At 48.6% G+C, this 22198-nt stretch overlaps 2 protein-coding genes across 4 annotated transcripts in view; one reads left to right on the plus strand and one right to left on the minus strand.

Moving 5' to 3' along the window:
• Nucleotides 1-18: 18 nt before the first annotated feature.
• Nucleotides 19-16386, plus strand: Cdca8 (cell division cycle associated 8). Its single transcript, XM_034502803.2, has 11 exons — nucleotides 19-152; nucleotides 232-371; nucleotides 477-605; nucleotides 3390-3430; nucleotides 7798-7870; nucleotides 10734-10837; nucleotides 12378-12442; nucleotides 13114-13206; nucleotides 14230-14356; nucleotides 14997-15083; nucleotides 15811-16386. Exons 2-11 carry the CDS (start codon nucleotides 278-280, stop codon nucleotides 15853-15855), a joined length of 858 nt encoding a protein of 285 aa, XP_034358694.1. The 5' UTR covers nucleotides 19-152; nucleotides 232-277; the 3' UTR covers nucleotides 15856-16386.
• An 812-nt stretch (nucleotides 16387-17198) lies between these two features.
• Nucleotides 17199-22198, minus strand: part of Epha10 (EPH receptor A10) — a 33871-nt gene continuing 28871 nt past the window's right edge. The window contains exons 11-17 of one of the 3 annotated variants that reach the window (XR_013110456.1): nucleotides 21969-22154; nucleotides 21475-21536; nucleotides 21057-21260; nucleotides 20641-20790; nucleotides 20311-20410; nucleotides 19707-19862; nucleotides 17199-19521 (exon numbers count right to left, since the gene is read on the minus strand). Coding sequence is in view for 2 of the 3 variants with exons in the window: in XM_034503206.2 (XP_034359097.1) it covers nucleotides 19407-19521; nucleotides 19707-19862; nucleotides 20217-20410; nucleotides 20641-20790; nucleotides 21057-21260; nucleotides 21475-21536; nucleotides 21969-22154 (1067 nt within the window). In the remaining variant the exon portion in view is untranslated. Of the gene's footprint in view, nucleotides 19522-19706; nucleotides 19863-20216; nucleotides 20416-20640; nucleotides 20791-21056; nucleotides 21261-21474; nucleotides 21537-21968; nucleotides 22155-22198 lie in introns of those variants that run through there. The other 2 variants (XM_034503206.2, XM_076934222.1) reach the window with 2 other exon arrangements.

Below are 22198 nucleotides of genomic sequence, written 5' to 3' on the forward strand. Positions count from 1 at the left end.
GATTGGGCATTGTGAGAACCGTCCTAAGACGGCGACTTGCTATTGGCTAAGCTGTGTCCGTTGAGTTTGAATTGGGTGGCGGTTAGCCGAGCCGCTGCCCGTCACTTACCTGGAGCCGTGAGGTTTCCGAGTCTGTGTTTTGGGGCCCGCAGGTACGTTTCCGCAGAGTTCTGGATACCTAGACTCCAACGACTGAACTTTCGCTGCTCACGCCCTCTTTCCCCATCTCAGTCGCTGACCCGGCAGCTCGACCCCTCGTTCGACACACCCTGACGCCATGCCTTCCAAGAAACGCAGCAGCCGCGGGACCAAAACCAACACGCTGCGGAGCCGGAAGCTTGCCTCCTTCCTGAAGGACTTCGACCGCGAGGGTAAGGGGTGGATTAGCGTGATCGTGAGTTTTGAGTGGGTTGGGACGCAGGTGTGACGGCTTCGCACACCTGACGCGGGATCCGTCCGCTCTCACCTCTTTGCAGTGCAAGTTCGAATCAAGCAAATTGAATCCGACAGACAGACCCTCCTCAAAGAGGTGGAAAATCTCTACAACATCGAGGTCCTTCGGCTCCCCAAAGCGCTGCAAGTCATGAACTGGCTTGACTACTTCGGTAAGAGCTGCTAGCGTGTTCCCTGTGGCTAACTAGTGCTTATCTTGAAAGCTTCCTATAGGGACATTCAGATGTCCCCTTCTTAATAAGGTCTAAAATAACCACCGGCGGGAAATTGCCATCTGTCATAACTTATAAAAGAATGATAGGCCCATAGGAAAGAAGTGTCATGAATTACCCTTCAGATAAGCGTTGTTAGGATAGTGCATCTTACCCTCACTGCTGAGTGGGAGAGCTTTAGAAGAGATATACCAGAGATAGCATGATAGAGGCAGGAGGGAGGGAGAGGGAGAGAAAAGAAAGAGAAAGGGGGAGGGGGAGAGGGAGAGGTGTCAAATCCATAGTACAAAGTGAGCTTCTGATTCTTGAAGGCTTCCAGAGGTAGGGGGAGGCTGTTCCACACTGACATGACCTAGCCCAGGCTAGCCTACCTGCCAATAGGCAAGGATGCAGGCACACTGTAGAGCTATAAAAGTTTTCCTGCAGCTTTACAGAGAAGGGAGAGAATTACAAGGCCAGGACACATCATGTTTTCTCAGCATCTCTGTGTCCAAGGGGAGAGTTGCAGGAGGGCACGTCCATACTTTGGGGAGGACCCTACTGCTCAGTCCCACCTGAAACTGCCATCCAGCCCGTGGGTAGGCAAACCATTGCCCTTAACAGGCCAGGTAACAAATATTTTAGAATTCTGGAACTGGGTTTCTGTTAACAGTTCCAAAGGAGCCGTGGTGAGTTTGATTTCTGGGCACACTGGAATATCAAGTGCACATAACTCGCACATTGGAGATACACTTGTGCAGACTCAGCCTTCTAAAATGAATAAGTAGATTAAGAAAAGATTTGGTTTTGTCAGAGCTCAAATCAGAACAGTAACCTCAAACAGCTTCTGTCTTACGGAAGTTGCCAACTTAAAAAGGAACACATCACCTGTGGACTTCAAAAATAGGAGTGTTTTTTTGAGAAAAATCTCAACCCATTTCCGATCACTTGTGAACTCTCTGAGGAAACATGGAAGCTCCCAACCGCTTTCTTGCCTTTCTCATCACTAATATGTACCAGTGTGTCTCTTTCTTCCTAGGTGGAAGTGCATGGTTTGCTCACAAGAGCATCACGATTCTTCTGTCATGCCTTATTAATCCATCTGTTCATTCATTTCTCCAAAGTTAAGTGTCAGTCACTATGCTATGTACTAAAGATGCACCTAGGAAAAGCAGGCATTGTCCCTGCTCCTAGACACTTACAGGGTAGTGAGGGACCACTTAAAAATTCATACAGAATTTAGAAATACAAGTACTACAAAAAAGATGGGAGTAGTTGCCAGTAAGTATGAATTAAGCATTAATAGGATAAGCCGTTTTTGTTTTTTAAGACAAGCTCTCTTTGAAGCCCTGGCTATTCTGGAATTCTTATGTAAATCAAGCTGGCCTTGAAAACACTTGAAATCTACTTGCTTCTGTCTCCAAAGCCCTGTGCCACTGTGCCGGAAAGTAAAGAAGTTTTATAATGCTAAGGTTAGGGCACAGAGAGATTCATGATTCAGGTTCTTATATATGGAGGCAGAGTCCGTCTACACCCTAGGCATTCTGTCTGTAAGACCCAAGATCTTAACTGTATACACAGGTTTCCGTAAGGATTCCTTTTTCTTTTTTTAAATTGTGGTCATTTTTTTTTTGTTTGTTTTGTTTTGTTTTTTTGTCTTTTTCTTGAGACGGAGTTTTTCTGTGTAGCCCCAGCTGTCCTGGAATTCATTCTCTAGACTAGGCTTGTTGATTTAACAAAATCTCAATAGTTCAGTTTTTACCTATGAAGACTTGGGAGCCAGATGCCGGGGTGAAAGCCTGCTAGCTCAGAGAAGCAGAGAAAACACCCAGCTGACCTTCCTCCTCAGCTGATGTCCTAGAAGCCATGCCTCTCAGGCCATCTCAAGAAACCGCCATCAAATTGAATGCCCCTCCCTTTTGCTTTCCTATGTGTCTATCCACCCTCCTGACTTGCTCTTACTCTCTATGGTTTTCTTAATAATCCTATGCTCACTTCCTGTCAGCTGGTTGGTTGCTCTGCCTCTTGACTTCATGTTTACAATACTCAAGCAAAAAACTCTTGGAATAAAGGTGTGTGTTAAGGCTGAGCCACACCACAATAAAAGTAGGTTTTTCTAGTAAACAACACAATCCTGAGGTTCACAAATATTCTGTAACACAGGCTGGTGTCAGACTCTGAGATCTGCCTGCCTCTGCTTCCTAAGCGCTGGGATTAAAGGCGTGTGCCATTACCGCTGGGCCCATGAAGATTTGTAATGAGGAGTGCACCCAAGCTTTCATTCTATACCTTTCTGCCAGGACCAAGGGATAATATTTCGAATTCAGTTCTGGCAGGAGTAGACACCTAAATAGCTTTAGTAGCTTTTGAATAATTTGCTGTACTTTGTATATAAGTATTTACAGTTTGAAGCAGTCTATTATAAAAGTATTAACAGTCTTAATGTGGCATTTGAGCCTAGTTTTATAATGAATAGACATTTTTAGGGTACAGAGAAGTGTACTGCGCAGAAGAAATAGTATCAAAGCTCTGAGTGTGAGGGTAGCATGTCTGGGAAACAACAGGAGCTCTGAGAACAGAGACGGCAGGATCACTAGCTGTGACTCGGAAGGCCACCCTGGAGAGAGATCTAAAGACAGAGCTAGAGGGAAGGCTTCGCTGCCCCGTTTGAGAAAGATGATTGACAGTTCTAGAAAGGCAGTCACCACCTGGAGCTGAGAGTAACGAAATATGTTCTGCTTGCAGCCCTAGGAGGAAACAAGCAGGCCCTGGAAGAGGCGGCAACAGTAAGTGGACCGTCTTGGGTTTGAGTGGTTAGTTTGTAAGTTTAATTCTGTCACACACACACACACACAAAAATTAACTACTGGGTGTATACTGTAGAAAAGGTTTTGTCAGGGGATATTATCTGTGTCAACTATTATACTTGTGTCAAGATACAGCATACATGAAGTCCAACGAGATCTCAGTCCTAAAAGAGGAGTGTGTGTTGTGGTAGTCCCTCCCTTCCATCTGAGTTCCTCTTCTGAGCTTGCAACCAACTATGGGTCAAAATGTTCTGAAAAAAATAGATTGTATCTACACTAAATATTTACATACTTATTCTCTAACTGCTACAACTGAGCAACTGTGCATAGTATTTACCTCGTGTTAAATGTTCTGATTTGTTTAGAGAAAATTTAAAGTAAACAAACTATAAGGCATTTTAAGTTATATGCAAATACTATTCCATTTTACTTACTTTTTGATTTCCTGAGAAATCACACAGGCTGGCCTAGAACTCATGATCTTCCTGCCTACCTCCATGGGTACCAAAGAACAAATGTATATAAGTATAGTTGGAGGATTTTTGTCTACATTCTTGCCCACATGTTCTATATCACCTCCTCTTTTTAAGGGTTTATTTATTTAATGTGTATGTATGTTTCACCTGCATGTGTGTATACTACATGCATGCTTGGTTATGGAGGTCAGAAGAAGGTGTTGGATCCCTTAAACTGGAGTTACAGATGGTTGTGAGCCACCATGTAGGTCCTGGGACTTGAACCTGGGTCCTTTGTAAGAACAATTATTACTTTCAACCAGAGTTGTCTGTCCAGTTCCTACTCCCTGCCCCCTTATAGTTTCATAAGACTACAGAAATGAGACCATCTTATATTAGAATAGTTGGCCTTTTGTTCTGTGGTGAGAGTCCTTTGCTAGTCACAGCAAGCATCTGTTAGCCTTGCCTGGGTTTGTGTTAATGAAGTGACCTATGGAAAGTCCTCAGACATCCTGGATGAGGTCCTGTTTGCTGGCGAACTAAGCTATACCCTCAGAGGATTAAAGGCCTAAAAGTAAGCTGACCGCCAATGGCCAACAGTCAGTCATGCCTGTGTTCCTCCATACACCTCTAAACAAACAGGGTTTGAGAGCTACTGGAGTGGGGAGGGGTGCACAGCATGGGAATGAGGGTAGGGAAAGAAACTTAAAATAAAGGGTTAAAAATAGGGGCTTGAGACCCTTGATGGGAAGGAGGTGACTGCAAATTATGGGAGGTGAGGAAAAGATCCTAAGAAGAGCAAAGGTTATCCTGTTCACATAAGCAGTCTCCTGGGCCATCCATCTAACCTCTGGCTAGGCCAGTGTTAGCCATGCAGTCTGCCTGTGCAGATCTTAGGCAGCTGGGAACTCCACTGGCAAGGCTCTGCCTGCCTCTGCTGTTTGCTACTGCAGAGAACATAGAGTGGACTCCACCAAAGGAAGAGCTGCTCAGAGGCAACCTGGCCACCATAGGGGTCTGTGATTCTCAGTAGCCAGCTGGAAAGGTGCCAGAGAAGTGTGTTTGGGAAGGGATATTTTATCCTCCCACAATCTCTTTCTATAGCCTTTGTGATAATTTCTATCATAAACTGCCAAATGTAGGGCTGGCAAAATAGCTCAGTAGGTAGACACTACAACTGGCAACTTGGGTTAAATACCTGGGGCCCAGATGGTAGAAGGAGAGAGTAATTGATCAAAGTTGTCCTCTGACTACACGAGGGCTTAGACACATGCACATACACATAAGTATATGAAGTAAAGTCTTTCTCTGGGTTGAGAGAGCGAGAGAGCAGCTCTAGACTCACACAGTAGTGGGGACCCCTATTTGCAGCCAGTGGATCAGAATGGAAGGTAACTTAAGGCTGCTGTTAGGTAGGTAGTGGGAGGGATCACAGGATCTGGTAGTGTTCTTAGATGGATAGCATTAGAGTTGAATTAATGGTGGCCATCTTAGGATCCTGCCTTGGTTTGGGGAAAAGCACACACTTTTGATCACAGCCATGGTTCATGCTATGCAGAGTATCATAGGAAAGGGTGGATTTGTCGTTCCTAAACCATCCATGGGAACCAGTTTTATTTTGACAGCTTCCTTGTGGTCTTTTACCCTAAACTTGCAAGGGAAGTAGAAAACCTTAGAGCTTAAGTCCCTTTAAATCTATTAAGTTGTGACCCAGCCTAGGAGACTGGGTAACATAGAGACTGGCCTTACCATGCCACACTGCTGAAGTGATACTGATACTCTCTAGAGACTCAGTGCACTGTAACCCTTTTGATATTCTCTCTTAGCTTCACTCCTAAGACTGAAGGCAGCAAAGAGGGAGGAAGGATTTATTTGTTCAGGCAGTAGCCACATCTGTGATAGCCAGCAGCCATGTTACTAGTTGCCACCATTTGGACAGGACAGAGAAAGAATGATTTTGACCTTGCAGAGCAGCAGGTATCCATCAGTGTCAGAAGTTAAAAGATAGTTAGAAGGCAGTCTTGAGTTAGGGAAAGGTAAAGCGTTGGCATTGTGTGCTCTAGAAGGGTGGAAACTGTGAAGCAGACCAGGAGCTGGTAAAGCATCTTAGTCCACACTCTGTCTCATTGCAATAAGTTCCATGACTCATTTCACTCGTCCCTTTGCAGAGACCCAGATTTAATGTTTCAAAACTTTCTAGATGAATCACACTCATTAGCTAATATGTCTTTCTCATTTTAAATTAGGCAGATATACAGAACTGCAAATATGCCTTATGCTGCAGTGTGAGGGAGCTAACACTACCACACCAAATTGAAAGAATTCCAACTTTAGCTTTGATTTGAAGCCCAGGGAAGGAATGATACTTAGGCCCCCAGGCTCTGACCTAGGTTTATTGGGGCTCCCAAGGCTACCATGTAGCCAGGCTTCCTTGAACATGTTGGTCCTCCTGCCTCAGCCTTGCAAAAAGTAGAGTTACAGGTGTGGTAATTCCCTGGGAAGATTCACAAGCCTCAGCGTATAGTTATATACATGGCAATGACACTTATCCCAAGAGTACAAAGCAGAATGAGTAAGGTAAATAGGACATGTCCTGTGTAGTTCAGAAGAAGTCAAGCAGCTGGGCAGGGTGGTATATCCCATTGTCAAGCATTCGGGAGGCAGTGGTAGCTGGATCTCTAGAGATTGCTGCCAGCCTGGTCTACATAGTGAATTCTAGGATAGCCAGGGATACATAGAGTGATCCTGTCTTAACAAAACAAAACCAGAGGAAGCCAGGTATAAGCTTCCAGGAATCTCCCTCCAGTGGAATCACAGGACAAGTTTAATTCAATGTACCTGAGCTGTTGTCTAAGTACACAAGCTTATTTAAAACTCCATATAGATTTTCCTGAGTCTTAGGCACTTGGGCGTCCTCTGCCTAGCAGAGAAAAGCAGGTGTTAATAACATGTAAACTATATTTATTTGCATGAAATTTAAGCACAGAGAAAGCTATTCTAGGCAGGAATGAGGAGCCCTGGAATCCTTGGTCTCACTAGACAGCCAAGATCCAACCTTGTAGTCAGGCCTGTAGTGTTAACTCTTACACTGTCAGTGGCCTGCCACCAGCGGTGAGCTCAGAGCCTGCAGTCATTACTACAGATGGTGCAAAGTTGGCAGCAGTGTCCCGCTTCCTTTTTATCAGCATGCTAGACAACATTAGTCTGTTAGAGAACTGTTTCTTGCTCAGCATAGACAGCCTCAGAGTGATCCCTGATCACTGTCTGCGGTCTCTAGTCATCTACCCATCCTCCTGTGTCAGTCATGTTTGCATGTGTCCCATCCTCCTGTGTCAGTCATATTTGCATGTGTCCCATCCTCCTGTGTCAGTCATGTTTGCATGTGTCCCATCCTCCTGTGTCAGTCATGTTTGCATGTGTCCCATCCTCCTGTGTCAGTCATGTTTGCATGTGTCCCATGAAGGAAGCACTGACTATGAACCCAGTCTCCTCTTGGCTGAGTAGGAAGACCTTGTCTCAAACAACTAATATGCAAATAAAATGGAAAAAGGGTTTCACATTCTGCAAAGTGTGTGTGTGTGTGTGTGTGTGTGTGTGTGTGTGTGTGTGTGTGTATGTGTGTATGTGTGTATACATATACATACGTATGTACGTACATGAACACAGCCAAATCCGTCAACTCCTTTCTAAACAAGTGAAGTAATTAATCGTGGTTTGCCTTTGTGTTGTGACAGAAGAGACAAGGAACCAGAACAAGGAAAGAAGACATAGCCAGAAGCAAGTTGTGGGCAAGGTCTTTGGCCTTGAGTTGTGTGATAGGTTTATAATCGTTTGTATCTTGACTTACTGTTTCTTAGACTAAGCCTACTACTTTCTGGCTGTTTGTCACAGGCTGATCGAGACATCACAGAAATAAACAATTTAACAGCTGAAGCTATTCAGACACCTTTGAAGTCTGTTAAAAGTGAGTTCTTTTCTTTTGTATAATTTTATGTGTATGATGTGTGTGAGAGCGCAGATAAATGTGTGAATGTGTGTGGAGGCAGAGGCTGCTGATCTTGGGTGTTAGCCACTCTCCACTTTATTGACAGTCTCTTGCTGAACTCAGCTTGCCTCTTCAGCCAGTCTAATTAGCCAGCATGTCACATGCCCTGTCTCCATCCACCAAAGGCTGGGATGTGGACGGGCATTGCCCCGGGTTCTGCGTGTCTGAGCTCCAGTCCTCAGTCCTCACACACTTGCTTACACGGCAAGCATGTTATCCATGATCATCTCCCAAGACCTTAAGTCAGAGTCTCAGTGTGCAGCAGTAAGTGAGCCTGGAGCTGGCTATCCTCCTGCCTCAGTTCAGTGCTGAGGTTAGAGACAGTGCCAGTACGCCTGGTGTACGTGCATTTCAAACCCTTGTGGACCAGAGAGCTGAAACTAGGGAGCTTTGTTGGCTACCCAGACCGGGCCTCACTGGTGTGTCTCTCTGGCCCTTGGTTTTGTTAAGTATCAAATTTTGATTTGGGTCACTGTATTCAATGGTTGGAAGACTAAGCTAAAGTAAAAATCAAAGAAGGGGAAATCTTTGCTGAAGACAGGCCTCGGTGCCAGTGCCCAGAAGTATGAGTGAGACTTCCTGGCATCCTCGGCAGGCCTGAGGAGAATCTCTGAGAAACACTTTTGTCAGCATTTGAGTTCTTGTGGCTACATTCATGGATGGACTTGTGCAAAATCATGTCACATGTATGCCCCATACTGTGAGACTTGTTACATTTACTTATTTGGGAATAGGGTGGTGTATGCTGGTAGGACAGATTACAGTAGCCGGTTCTCTCTCACTATAGACGTGAGTCAAAGGGACTGACTGGACTCGGGATATAAGGCATGGTGGCAACAAGTTTACCTCCTGAATTGTCTTGGCAGCCCATTTGGGAAGCCAAGCTATAAGTAATGAGCATGGTATCCAGTTGGGTGAATTAGAGCCTGGACCTTTTTTAAAAAAAAAGAAGGAGGAGGAGAAGAGGAGGAAGAAGAGGATGAAGAGAAGAAGAAGGAAGAAGGAGGAGGAGGAAAGAAAGAAGAAAAAGAAAAGAAGAAGTGGAGCACATGTCACTGTCATTGCTCAGTGCAGCTCGATGTATTCAACCCTGGTGAGGGCAGGCCTGAACCATGGCCTGGATGGCCACTTTCCAGGGCATTTAACACTGAACCAGAACCACTGCTAGTTCTGTGAGCTTCCATCCATCACACCTGTCCTGTAGACTGAAGAGAGCACGAAGTGTTTGCCTGCTGCACATAGGATGGGACTCGGCTAGCATTCCTAGTCCTGTTTACTGTGCTGGGTCCTCTATCTCTGTCTTGTTTGTTTGTTTGGGTTTTGTTAAGATGGGATCTGTCTACATGACCCTGGCTGTCCTGGAACTCACTATATAGACTAGGCTAGCCTTGAACTGGCAGAGGTCCACCTGCCCCTGCACTGGCCTTAAAGGCGTGTGTACCATTACGTCTGACCTCCACTGTCACTTAGGTATTTAGATAAAATCACCTTCTCTTTGAGTTCTGTAAGTTTTGCTTACCTGAGCGAGGGTTAGCAGGTGGGCTGTGTCTTGTGGTTCATCCCTGGGACTAAACACAGCAGGACCATCATCAACCAACAGTTAGCAAGTGTTCTTACAACCCTTTGATGTTAAACCTTCATGGGAAGCTGTTTTAAAATGAACAGCAAAGCCACATATGGTGGGACACAGCTGCCCTCCTAGTACTTGGGAGATGGAGGCAGGGTGTGAGTAGTTCAAACTCAGCCTCAGCTACAGAGTTGAGTATGAGGCCAGCCTTGGCTAAATGTGTACACACACACACACACACAAACACACAAACACACAAAAACCTGAATTTTCTATATATAATCCCTGCTTGGGATTTTCTAGCTCCTAGCTTCTATTTATGTAACAAAATGTTTTGTTGGTAATAATTTGTTTTGTTCTGTTTAAGATTTATTTATTTTATGTGTCCATACATAAAGTTATGTATACATCACATGCATGCCTGGTGCCTGAGGAAGTCAGAGGAGGGCATCAGATGCCTGGACTGGAGTCATAGGTGGGAGCTACCACGTGTGTGCTGGGAACTGAAGCTAAATCCTTTGTAAGGGCAACAAGTGCTCTTAACTGTGCTGTCTCTCACCCTCCAGGAAATCTTTTGTAAAATATAAGAGGATGTAAACAAAGGCAGTTGACAATCGACTGGTTGAAGAACGGTGTACTAGCACTGTAGGACCAGCCCAGTGCTCTAAGACAGAGCTGACCCAAGAACCATGGCATCCACTTGTAATCCCAGCACTTGGGATAAAAATCCAAGTTCGAGGGCAGCTTGGGTTATATGGTGAATGTGAAGCCAGCATCGGATGTGTAGCAATACCCTGTCTCAGAAACAAAACCAAAACCACACACAAACGGAAAGACTACTAAAGAAGAAAATGGGATGAGCATGACACCCGGCGCTGCCGCTTTCTAGTCCGGCTGACTTTAATGAAGACTTGTCTATAACTGAGACAACTAAAATGTGCCTGTGGTTGTTATTTGTGCATTGAATGAACAAAAGACCCATTGACAATATGAAACACAGGTTAAAAACTACTAGTTATTACATTACTATTTATAAATGACATAATTATCTTCGAAAAAACAAGGATTACTGGGGATGTTTAAGATGAATGAACGATTCCAGTAGAAGTAACAAATTCTCACCTTTAAGGGGCTTTTACATGGAAGGAAGTGTTATGAACCCCACTGAGCAGAACAGGTTCTGACAGAAGTAACTCTTAAAACTGTTTCTTATAGAGCGAAAGGTAATCGCCGTGGATGAAGCGATAATGGAAGAAGAAGATGAAGAAGAAGAAGGAGGAAGAAGAAGAAAGAGCCATAAGAATCTTCGATCTGCAAGAGTAAGTATGGAGTCAAGTTTTGTTAAGAATAAGCTAACAGGAGATTGGCAAGTACAGAAATGTGTGGGCTGAGGCCGGAGACATGGTTTGGCAGTTAGTGCATGGGGTGGGTTCTCTTGCAGAGGACCCCTGTTCACTTCCCAGTGCCCACACGGTGACTCACAACTGTGTATAACTTCAGTCCGGAGCTCTCTGATGTCTTCTTGCCTCCACAGCCCCAGGCACAGTGTCACACATATACACCTGCAGACAAAGCACCCCTGAACATAAAGCAGGGTTTTTTTGTTTGTTTGTTTGTTTGTTTGTTTGTTTTTTTGAATGTGGAGTACAGTGCCATACTGGCAGAGCTCACAGAAGAGAAGACTGTACTCTGTCAGAGAACACAGGTTGCCCGTCGGTGCAAGTATAAAGTGTGCATCAGGAAGAGGAGGAAGCAGGACACTTTAGGACACACATAGAAGGGGACAAGAGCTTGGGACAGGCAAGGAGAATCTTTGTGAGGATCAGGAAGAGGTTTGGTTTGGCTGGGATAGAAGCTGCAAGAGAAATGGAGGCCAGTAAAAGCCAACTACCCAGCATAAATGGAAGAGGGCAAGGGACCCAGCCAGGATAACCTGAAGTTTAATGCCCATTTAAAAATAAAGTAAGGATGATTTGGGGGTGCATTCTATGAAGAAAAGTATGTTCGATTGGCCTAAGAAAGGAGAAAGCAGAGAGGATAAATGCTTTCTGGACTGGACAGTGGCTGTCCTGTGGCTGTGGGAACCTGGAAGCAGAGTGGCTAGTTAAGGTGCCAGGGGAGTGCCTGCCCGTGCCTTCCCTGGCTGCCTAGGACACCTCAGCTAGATGGAATTCCAGGATGGGGCTCAGCAGGGTGGAGAGAGGAGAGAGATTCTGACGCCTGGGTCTTTCTACATTTATTCATGTGGGCACTAGAGGGGAGAAGGAAAGGAATTCCTGATGAAAACTCACACAGTCAACCATAAAGAGAGATGGTGGGTCAGGAGAGAGGCATGGGATTCTTGTCAGGCATTTCCAGACCAGGTGAGGACTGCAGAGGATTCCCTGCTTTGGGCACCTAGGATGTCCTGGGTGACCCTATAGTGGTACTTTAGGGAAGTAGTGGGAACAAGCCACCTTGACTAGCTTCACATTCAGTGAGAGAGCCTATCTCGAACAAGGTGGAACGCACTAAAGGAAAACACCCAGCATCTGTTTCTGGTCTCCACAGGTCCACCTGTGTCTGAGTGCACACACGTGCATACACACAAGAGTTCTCAAGTTGTACATATTTTAACCACTAAATTCTCTACAGTAGCCCCTGTGTGTTTGGTTATGTATAAGGCAGTCTCACTGTATAGCCCAGGCTGGCCTTAAACTCACTGTCCTCCTGCCTCAGCCTACTTGGTGCCATTGTGTTCAACTGTAATGAACCCTCTTATATTGAGTTTTATTTTTCCTTTCAAAAGCCAGTTCTTCTCTGTTTTTTATCTTTCTTTTCTTCGCCAGGCTTTAAGTGTCTTCCGGTTTGTGCCTTTAGGTCAAAAGATGCCTTCCGTCTAAGAAGAGATCCCAGTCCATACGAGGAAGAAGCCAAAGCAAAAGGTGCTTGGTTTTCTAGGGATAGATGTGTTATCTGTTTTTCTTGGAGAATCCCCTTCAGTGTGGCAGACATAGAGGCAGACAAGGCTCTGGGGAATTAGGGCTAGCAGCTGGGGCTGCCTGATATGGGCGCTGGGGACCGAATTTGGGTCCTCTGGAAAAGCAGGAAGTGCTCTTAACCATAGAGCCCCTTTTCAGCCCCATGCTTTCTTGAAATGTCCCTCCTGGCCCTGCTAAGTTAGGAATCTCCATGGGTTCAAATGGATGTCAGGGACTCCACGGGAACCCTTTGTGAGGAAGGGACAACAACTTGGGGACTTGTGGCTGCATGTCTCTGAAGTCGAGCAGGCCATACTAGGGCACTGACTGCAGATATTAGCCAGCTGCCAGAGAGAATGGGGGCCTTTCCTGGTCCACAGGCTCTTCCACCTGGTTAGGAATTCCCATGCTGCCACAGACTGCAGGGACAGCCTGTCTGCTCCTCATTACTGTATGATCGTAAGGAAATTCTTTACTATGATGAACATCTGCAACCATAAATGGATGAACAGTGCTCCCTCCCAGGCAGCTCGGAGGCTACACAATGTGATGGGTGCAGGACACCATGTGACTGTGGCTACTGTCATCCTTGCACCTGTGACTTGAAACCCCTCATGGCTGTATCTTACCTGCAGGTTAAGCCATGACTTTGTGACGCCTGCTATGAGCAGGCTGGAGCCGTCTCTGGTGAAACCAACCCCAAGCATGACACCAAGGTTTGATTCCCGGTGAGTACTGAGAGCAACCGTTGCATTGGTTGGAGCCCAGTCAGTAGTGCAAGCGATGCACCTGAGTATGTGGCGTGGGACACCTCAGAGCATGGCTGAGGTTCCCACTGTTGGCCCCTGCCCTGACCCTGTTTTCAATTCCTCACCTGACAAGAGCATAGGCCTGTGGTGACTGGAAAGCCTCTGCTTTTATAGCCTTCTCTGATTCTGGTCAGATGGCATTTAAATGAGTAGTTGCTTACTTCTGTACTTTGGAAAGAAGAAAAGTGATACCACCTTTCCTGAAGCCCACAGAGTAAGACTGTTTACAGCAGAAGTTAATACCTGCCTTGGGGCTGGTTGACCAGGTAGGAAACCTGTGCAGAGTCTTTAAGGAGGAGATCCCAGCCTTCGGGAGTTGGAGGCAAGATCAGTTCAAGGTCCTCCTTGACTATACAGCCAGCCAGTTTAAGGCCAACCTGGCTACAAGATACCCAGTGAGGATGGTGTGTGTCCCTGTTGCTCGGCTCCCCATGGAAGAATGAGGAATTAAGACCTGTAACTTGTAAGGAGTAGAACAAGAAGTGAGCAGACTTGCTACTTTTCTTGTTCCACTGTTTCTAGAGATAGCCAGGAACGCCATTTTGGAAGAAATGTGTAACGGTGTGGTGGTCTGGAGGTCACTGTGGTGTCTGGGAATCAGCTACCTTTGACCTGGAGAGTTCCTCAGGATGGGAGCACAGGACCCCATGTGTCTGGTTCTGTGGATGGGTGGGTGATGGGCACCTGTGCAGAGCTTTGGCCTTCCATTTGCTTGGGTACAAGTTGGCTTTGCTGGATGCATGTTTGATGAGTGCAGCTTCCTTTCTCCAGCTGTGTTCAGTCATTACAGCTTAAACAATGTTTCCCTAAATTTAGAATCTGCCACCTTAGGAATGTGTGACTTGAAAACTACAGCTTGAGATAAGATGGAGTTGGAAGGGCTTGTGAAGGTGTCATTATTCAGTCTGCCCAGCCATCTTCACAGAGTTCTCCACCTTTTAGGGTCTTCAAGACTCCAGGGCTCCGCACTCCAGCAGCCAAAGAGCAGGTTTACAACATTTCCATCAACGGCAGCCCTCTTGCAGACAGCAAAGAGATCTCCCTTAGTGTGCCCATAGGTGGCGGTGCGGTAAGTGGCGCCCTGGAAAGCCAAGCTACAGTGTGCTGCACAGTGAGACCTCTTTTCCCTGAGTTGTCCACCAGCACCTGCTTCAGAGACTCTGAAGAGTCGCTCAGAGGGTGGGTCCTCATCACACCGCCTCAGCACTCGGAGCTAGTGTTCTCTCCCAGGCTCGAGGCCCAGCTGCCCTTCAGCTGCCTTCTGCTGCCCTTGAGGAGCAAGGGCACAGTGGGCACAGTGGGCTTGGAGTGTTCCTGTTTGTAGTATGTGCGGTAACGGGTACGAGAGGGAGTGCAGAGGAAGGCACAGCTGGGTGGGCCAGTGGACCTCCAACTCAGCAGTCTTCAGAGATCCTAAAACAGGCTGGCCTGGCTTCTTGATGCTTGGGAGAGCAGGTTACCAATTCAGCCTGCATGAGGAGGGGACTGACCTCCAATGTCATGTGCTTGTATAACTGAGCCAGTGGCCCATTGATAGCACTGATGGTGTCATTGTCTCCTGAGGTCTAACATCCACCTTCATTGTCATTTCTCCTTCTTGGCTGATTTCTATCACTATATACAGAATTATCAAGGAGACCCTGGGTACACTGATTGGAGTGTTCAATCTGAAAGACTATGTCATTTCACCCTCTCTCCCCCGTATCTAGAGCTTGCGGTTATTGGCCAGTGACTTGCAGAGGGTTGATATTGCTCAGCTGAATCCAGAGGCCTTGGGAAACATTAAGAAACTCTCGGTGAGTCCCAGATTGGTCTCCACGGGGAGGAGGTTGCCCTTGACACTGGCCTTTGTGGGGCTGTAAGGAGCGTAGGCCAGCTCTCACTTTACTGTCCACTGTCAGCACTGTTCCGTTTGCTGTCTCAGTTTAAACTCTCAGGAGGATCAGTCCGTCACCTGTGCTTGGCTGAGGGTGCGAGCTTGGGCTACAGGCATGGCTGCTGGAAGTCCCCCCCCCCCCTTATGTACGTCAGTGAAGGGTATCACAGGAATAGGACAAGCCGAGGGCTGAGATGCTAACTATGACTAAGGTCTCCTAGACATCAGGTGACAGTCATCCTCCAGCGTCCGTGTGCCTCACTGTCTCATTTAAGAAATGAATCTCCACCTACTCACTGGTTAGTTTACAATACAAATAAAAAACAAAAAACAAACAAAAAGAAAAAAAAAACAAAAAACAAAAAAACAGAAGGAAGAGTCACTCAGATCCAGGCTTGGGAAACTGGAGAGACAGCTCAGTGCCTAAGAGCACTTGCTCCTGCAGAGAACCCAGGTTTGGCTTCCAGCAAACATGGCAGTTTATCTGGAACTCCAGTGCCTCTTCTGGCTTCCACAAACACTAGACCCCTCCACACACATAAAATAAAAATAAACATGTCTTTAAAGCCAATCCTGTGCTTGAGTAGACCAGAGCCCACTGGGCTAGCATGCCAGCCTCATCCTGAATGACCTCTCTCCTTGTTTAGAGCCGCCTTGCCCAGATCTGCCGCAGCATACGGACAGGCCGATGAGAGGACAGGTCGACGAGACGACGGCAGGGCACATGGGTGGCAGCAGGGACGGCTGTAGCAGAACACGCTCCTTCTGTGGGGTGCTTCACCTGCCAACATCTGCAACGGTGCTTTGTTTTTGACAGCTATGGTGTCTTGCTACACACTTCTAGTTAGTGGGAATTTAGATGGGGAACACAGGGCTAGTCAGGGTCTTTATGTGCTTGGTGAGGAGTGACTGAGAACTGTCTATGGTTCGAGGTCCCACGAGGCTCTACACTGCTTGGAGCATTGTCCTAGAGGGCAAGTGTAAGCTCTGCCCTGGGGCCCAGGCAGGGTATGCAGTCAACATTGGGTCTGTGCTGCTTGCAGGTCTAGGCGCACGGCTCTCCCTGTTATGTTCTGTTGTTATTTCTGTCCGATGTGTTTTAAGTTGGTTTTCTTTTGCTGAGGCTTTTATACACATCATCCTGAGCAGTTACCATCTCAGCTGATGTGTCCTACTGAAAGCTTGCTGTTTTCAATAAATCTTCATTTGCTGTAGTTTTTTAAGTCAGTACTCCGGCATCTGCTTCACTCTGGTTGGTTGGGAGCTGCAACTATGTGGGCAGCCTGAACAGCTGCCTTCTCAGGAGTATGGAACATTTTCTGTGGGCAGAATCTCACCTCGAAAGGGGACCCCAAGATCCACGGCTCTGGCTCAGGCCAGGTGTATTCCCCACACTTTGTCCCAGGAGCTGAGGAGGATGAACTGAAGAACATCAGAGTGTGGGACTTGGCCAAGAGGGCAGGGTACCTACCCATCCTGCTTCTTGTTCACTTCAGTCCTGGGGCTAAGGGAGGTCTCTCCCGTCGTCCAGCTTTCCACACTGGTTGTCCTCTCCTTTCTACGGATCCTTGCGGTTTGGCTCCTGGTTCCCTCCTCCTCCCTGTGCTCACTGGGTGGCCTCCCTCCCATGGTGGCTTCAGCTTCCTGTGGGGACCCTAGAGATCAGTCTCTAGCTCATACCTGTGCTCCAAGGTCCAGGCTATTCACCTGTGTCCTAAACCATTTTGGAGCAACTCACGTGCATATCTGTAACCCAACCAGTCATTTCCTGTCCCCAGCTCCACAAAAGCCACAGGTATTGCTTCCTCCAGCACCTTGACTTGACTGGTGTTGTAAAGCAGCCTTGTGGCACCCAGTGTGTCCCATGTGCCCCTGGCCCTTGTCCAGGCTCATGTCCTGTGTCTCTACTAAACTTGGCAATCTTCATAGCAGAATCAGACGATCCACAAAGAAAGTTCTCAGGCACACGCATCCCCAGGCTCTATGCTCGGGATCCCCACTCACAACTAAGCGCTTCAACAGTGCTACACAGGAGGACCATCACAGACAAGTTTTTATTACTTGGTACTGCATATAGAACCCAGAAATATAAACACATCTCCAGAGTTCCACATAGGAGCCTCTACCCACAACCAGTCCCTCCCTCCTGGGTGACAGGTGGGTGACAGGGCAGTATGGGTTGCAGATGACCTCCATTTGTCCCGTGAGCAACTCCATATATAAAAATAAATCTGTGGAGGGTCCCCAGTGACCCAGCACCCTGTATCATGCCGGTGCCTGTGCAGGGCTGAGGCCTGGGACCCCTCAGGATTCTAGGACCTCCTCATGAGAGTGGAGGTCTACCCTGGACACCGAAGTCCTGCCAACACAGCCAGGCACCCCTCTGCAAACAGCTGGGGAGGGGAGGAGTTTGACCTTAATGACTGATGTAGCTGGAGATGGGAATGAGGTTCTGATCACCCAAGACAGGGCACTGGTCCCCATGGGCCTTGGATGTTGGGCCAGTTTTCCCTGGAGGAAGGATGAAGGAAGAGCATGTGGGGATGTTTCAATTCCCCCAATTCTGTCAAAGGTGGGAGCAGTATCCCAGTCTACCCCAGTATTCCCACAGTCTTGAGCTCAGTTGGGCGTGTAGAGAGCTAGAAGTGGGGTAGGCTCTAAGGAAGAAAGAGCTGCTGCTGGCAGGTCAAGGCCAAAGGCACTGCTGGGAGTCACTGCTCCCCACTACGGGGTACTCCCCAAAGATGCATTATAGTTTCCAGCCCTCCCTTCAGGCTCTCTGTTAGACATCTTTGCCTGGATTCCAAGCCTGCTGATGACTATTCATCCTAAACTGAGAACACCCTGCCCCTCAAGGCCTTACTCAGTTTTGACTGTTTAAGAAGCCTTTTTGGACACCCTCCCAGTCCCCTGCTACACAAACATAATCCGAATTTCACCTGCCCATCCCCCTGTGCCCCAGGGGGAATCCCCTCCTAGTGTGCTCCCTCCAAAGGTGTTCTCTATCCTGCCTAACCCCCTGTACCCCACTCCACTCCTACCTGCTCTGTCTTAGCCCATGCCACCCCTCCTCCCTACCATAGCAAAACAGGCATCCATCAGGGGTCACGTAGACACACTTAGCCCCAATGATCCTGTCCACACCCAGCAGGCTTTCTGCCCTCCCGGCATGGCTTTGGTCTCAAGGTCTCAAAGCTGCCAGGGCCCTTGCAGCTAGTCAGCTCAGCACCATGCTCCTTCAAGAGCTCTGAACAGCACACAGGGAGGCACTCTGGAGGGGGCTATGTGTAGTGTACAGGGACAGAACAGCCTGAAGGGGCTCACCCAGAGAGGACTCACTGTGCTGCCCGGGAAGAGTGCTGGTGCCATAGGGCAGGACAAGCTCTCTCCAGGGCTAGGCTTCTCCCTGGATTTCGGTCTGGCATTAACACTGGCTCTGAGACTATATATAGGCTGACTTCCCCAAGTATATAGTGGGATTAGACCAGCCTATCAAACCACTCCCTCAGGCTCTTTCTCCTCTCCACCCTCCAGAATGCAGAATAAGCCCCTGTTGTGCTCTTCTGAAATCAGTTCCAATCAAATCAGACATCTGGGCTGGGGCAAGCACCAGGACTTTGTGTGGCCTAGTAGGAGTCTGGCCCTCATCCTGAACTGCCAACCCCAAGGCAGTAAGCCATTAACTCTGGAGTTTCCACCTGGGGGTCCAGTCCCTGAGCTCAGCACCACTTGCCTGCTAGGGCCCTGGCACCAGTGTGCAGATAGACCTAGCCAAGGCACAGGACTTAAGGGACACTAGCCACTGGCTCAGGCTCCCATACTCAGGTGCCTAGGCAGCTGTGGTCCCTGCCAGAGCCAATGGGTCACTCTCAGGGACTCACTGTCTGGCAAGTCAAAAGCTCTCTGGGGAAATGAGATACCCACTGATTAGGCCCAATCCCCACTGAGTGGAAAGGAAGCACAAGTGGCTGAGCCAGGACAACTGAAACTGTCTTCCCCAACCAACACCCTTGACACCCCAACCTTCCCTTGACACCCTAACCTTCTTCCTACTGTTATATCTGGGGTCCTCTCCTGGGATCTGAACCTCATTTTAGGACCACTTGGTCAGCAAGGTGTTGAGAGGAAAAATGAAATGGGGGGACAACGTGGTACCAACCAGCTCAGGGCCCAGTAAGAGTAAAAGCACTCTTCCCACCCTAGGGGAGTATAGCTTGCAGGTCGTTGGGCAGGGCTAAGCTGCTCACACTTGTACCCCCTGACCCTGTAGCTGTAGCACTCGAGTCTGCAGGGCACTGATCCCACTAAGGAGGGCCTCTCGATGCTCCGCAGAAGAGATACCAAGACTCCCCAGGTCCCTGCAAGGAGAAATAGTTACATCCAACTGAGCCAGTCCCTCTCCTACCCCTCCCATGGAGCCAACCCTCTACTTCCCCTTCTCTGGACAGGGAAAGGACCAGGACCAGGACAGGTAGGGCTTTCCCATGTAGGTAGGGGCTCTCTTTGGGTTCCCTAAACCCTGGCCTTGGCTTCTTAGACTCACTGGGCAGTCATCTCAGCCACGGCCTCCAGGCTCCCGTAGCCCGCTGCAGAGAAGTTGTCCTTGTAGCGGCACAGGTCTAGGGCCTCCAGCCAGGCACCCACGGAGCCAAAGGAGGGGAAGGTAGAAAAGGCACGGTCTGCCAGGGGGGTGGGAGGCCTGAGGAGCAGAGAAGCAGCTCAGGAAAGGACAAGGGGAAAAGTAAGGTGACCACACCCGGTGATGAATGTGCCTGTCATGGGCACCCAAAAGCCTCTGAAGAAGTGGATAAGATACTCAAGCAAGTGGAGAGCTGAACCAACTCAAGGGCAAATTCCAGGACATGACTGCCTGATGAGGTAAGATGCGCCTGAAGCAGATAGGGATGTATGATCAGTTTGGACAATGGGTTGAGCTTCACACCTGAATAGGTAGGATGAGGTGGTTTGGTTGCCATGGGGATTGGGGAGAATATTTACAGACGGGGTGATAGTTTGGCTGACTGGCCTGGCTTAGGGGTCAGTGAGGATGTACCTGAGACAGGTGGTCGAGGCACACTTGGAGGGTTCTGGTTCCTGCCCCATCTTGCTCAGGATGCTGTGGATCTGGGAGAACCTGGGCCGCTCACCTGGGTCTTTCTGCCAGCACTCAAGCATCAATCGGTGCAGTTGGGAGGGACAGTTCCTGGGGGGTGGCAGCCGGAAGCCATCCTCCACGGCCTTGATTACCTAGGCTCCAGAGATGAGGGGCAGACACAATACTTCCAATTACCCAACACATACCAACATTTACCACCACCACCATCATCATTACCACCACTGTCACCATCATCACCACCATCATCATCACCACCACCCCAGGGACTCTAGGCAGGATGGGCATAAAAGAGAAGTCTGGGAGATAGTAGGTCAAAGGTCAATGGACAGAGGTCAGGGAGCTGGAGCCATAGGTCACTTACATCTTGTCCGGACATGTCCCAGTAGGGCCGCTCCCCAAAGGCCATCACCTCCCACATGACAATGCCAAAGCTCCATACATCACTCGCAGAACTGAAGTGGCCAAACTGTAGGGTCTCAGGAGCTGCCCAGAGCGCTGGGCTCCTGCCACTCTAGGTGGGCAAGCAGGGCAGAGCAGGAAAACCTTGAGTCACCAGCAGGCTACATCCAGGCAGGCCATCAGTACCCACAGCCAGTCCCACATGTCTTCTCCTCATCCCTGCACATCTGAGGAAGCTGCCCAGCTGACACAGGCATGGTACCACCAAAGGGAAGAGACCAGGCGGGGAAGGAGGCAGGGCATAGATATGGAGGCCATGGGGCTTCTGGGTATGGCCAGCAGAAGCAGCATGTGGGACCAGAGAAGGGCACTCCTTACCATGGTAGTGTAGACAGCTTCTGCTCGGTCCCGGGGACCCCGCCCAAAGCCAGAGATCTTACAGATGAGGCCACTGCTGACGAGCACTCGTCGGGCTGCAAGGCCCCGGTGAACGTAGCCCATCTCTGACAGATACTTCATGGCCGATGCCAGCCCAGGCAGCAGACCCATCAGCTGCACAGCCACCAGCTCCCCCTCGTGATGCTATGGAATGGGTGAGGACTGAAGCCAGGGCCGTATACTCAGATCACCCAGGAAGCCACTAAGTCCCTCTGGGATGCAGTATACTGTGTGTGAGCATCAGGTCAGCCTGCCCAGTGGGAGCATTGGCAACCCCAAACCCCAAGAGAAAAAGAGAAGGGCCAAGAAAAATATGTCATTGGTACTTTCCCACCCAGGGGTCCAACCCGTTACTCACCCTGAGGAAGTCATCCAGGGCCCCGAGGTTCATGTATTCAGTGACAATCATCAAGGGGGTTCCTGTATCAGGGATGGAGACACACTAAGTTGCCTCTGCCTATGTACAGCAACCCTACCAGCTCCACCTCAGCCAAAACAGCCAGAAGCAAAGCCAAGATTTCTAATCTTGCCACCCACCCAGCCACACACCCACCCACCCTGGTGCTAAAGTTAAAAATAAAAAAAGCCAACTCTCCATAATGGGACAGACACAAAGTCAGAGCTGCAAGGAGCCAGCTAAGACAGATCATTCAAAGGAACAGTGACCCACTCCCTAAGTATCCATGGAAATTGGAAAGGTCATCCTGGGTCAGGATGGCTCCAAGAGAGGAGCCATCCTGAGTCACTAAAGTGAAAGTGAAGGAAGGTTGTGCCTGGGCCCACTCCACAGCCTCGAGGGCGCATCCCACCTGATAGCCAGCTAAGCGCAGGAATGTGCAGTGCCAGGCCTACCTCGGGTGACAACGCCTTCCAGCCGTACAATGTGGCTGTGGTCAAACTGCCCCAGGGTGAGGGCCTCAGCCAGGAAGCTGAGCCTCTGTGAGTCTGAGCATCCATCCCTCAGAGTGTGCACGGCCACTGGTAGTCCTTGGCGACCAGGCAGCTGCAGGCAGCCACAGCACAGGTCCCCAAATCGTCCTGTGAGGAAACAGGCATCTCAGACTCCCGCCAACAAATGGGGT

The sequence above is a fragment of the Arvicanthis niloticus genome, chromosome 5 (genome assembly GCF_011762505.2).
Source record: "Arvicanthis niloticus isolate mArvNil1 chromosome 5, mArvNil1.pat.X, whole genome shotgun sequence".
In the NCBI taxonomy this organism is placed as follows: Eukaryota; Metazoa; Chordata; class Mammalia; order Rodentia; family Muridae; genus Arvicanthis; species Arvicanthis niloticus.

Excerpts from the sequence above, each read along its gene's own strand:
- Cdca8 (XM_034502803.2), top strand. The coding sequence starts at position 278 with ATGCCTTCCAAGAAACGCAGCAGCCGCGGGACCAAAACCAACACGCTG. Across the intron at positions 372-476 it reads GAAGGACTTCGACCGCGAGG|TGCAAGTTCGAATCAAGCAA; the intron begins GTAAGGGGTGGA and ends ACCTCTTTGCAG. Across the intron at positions 13,207-14,229 it reads ACACCAAGGTTTGATTCCCG|GGTCTTCAAGACTCCAGGGC; the intron begins GTGAGTACTGAG and ends TCCACCTTTTAG.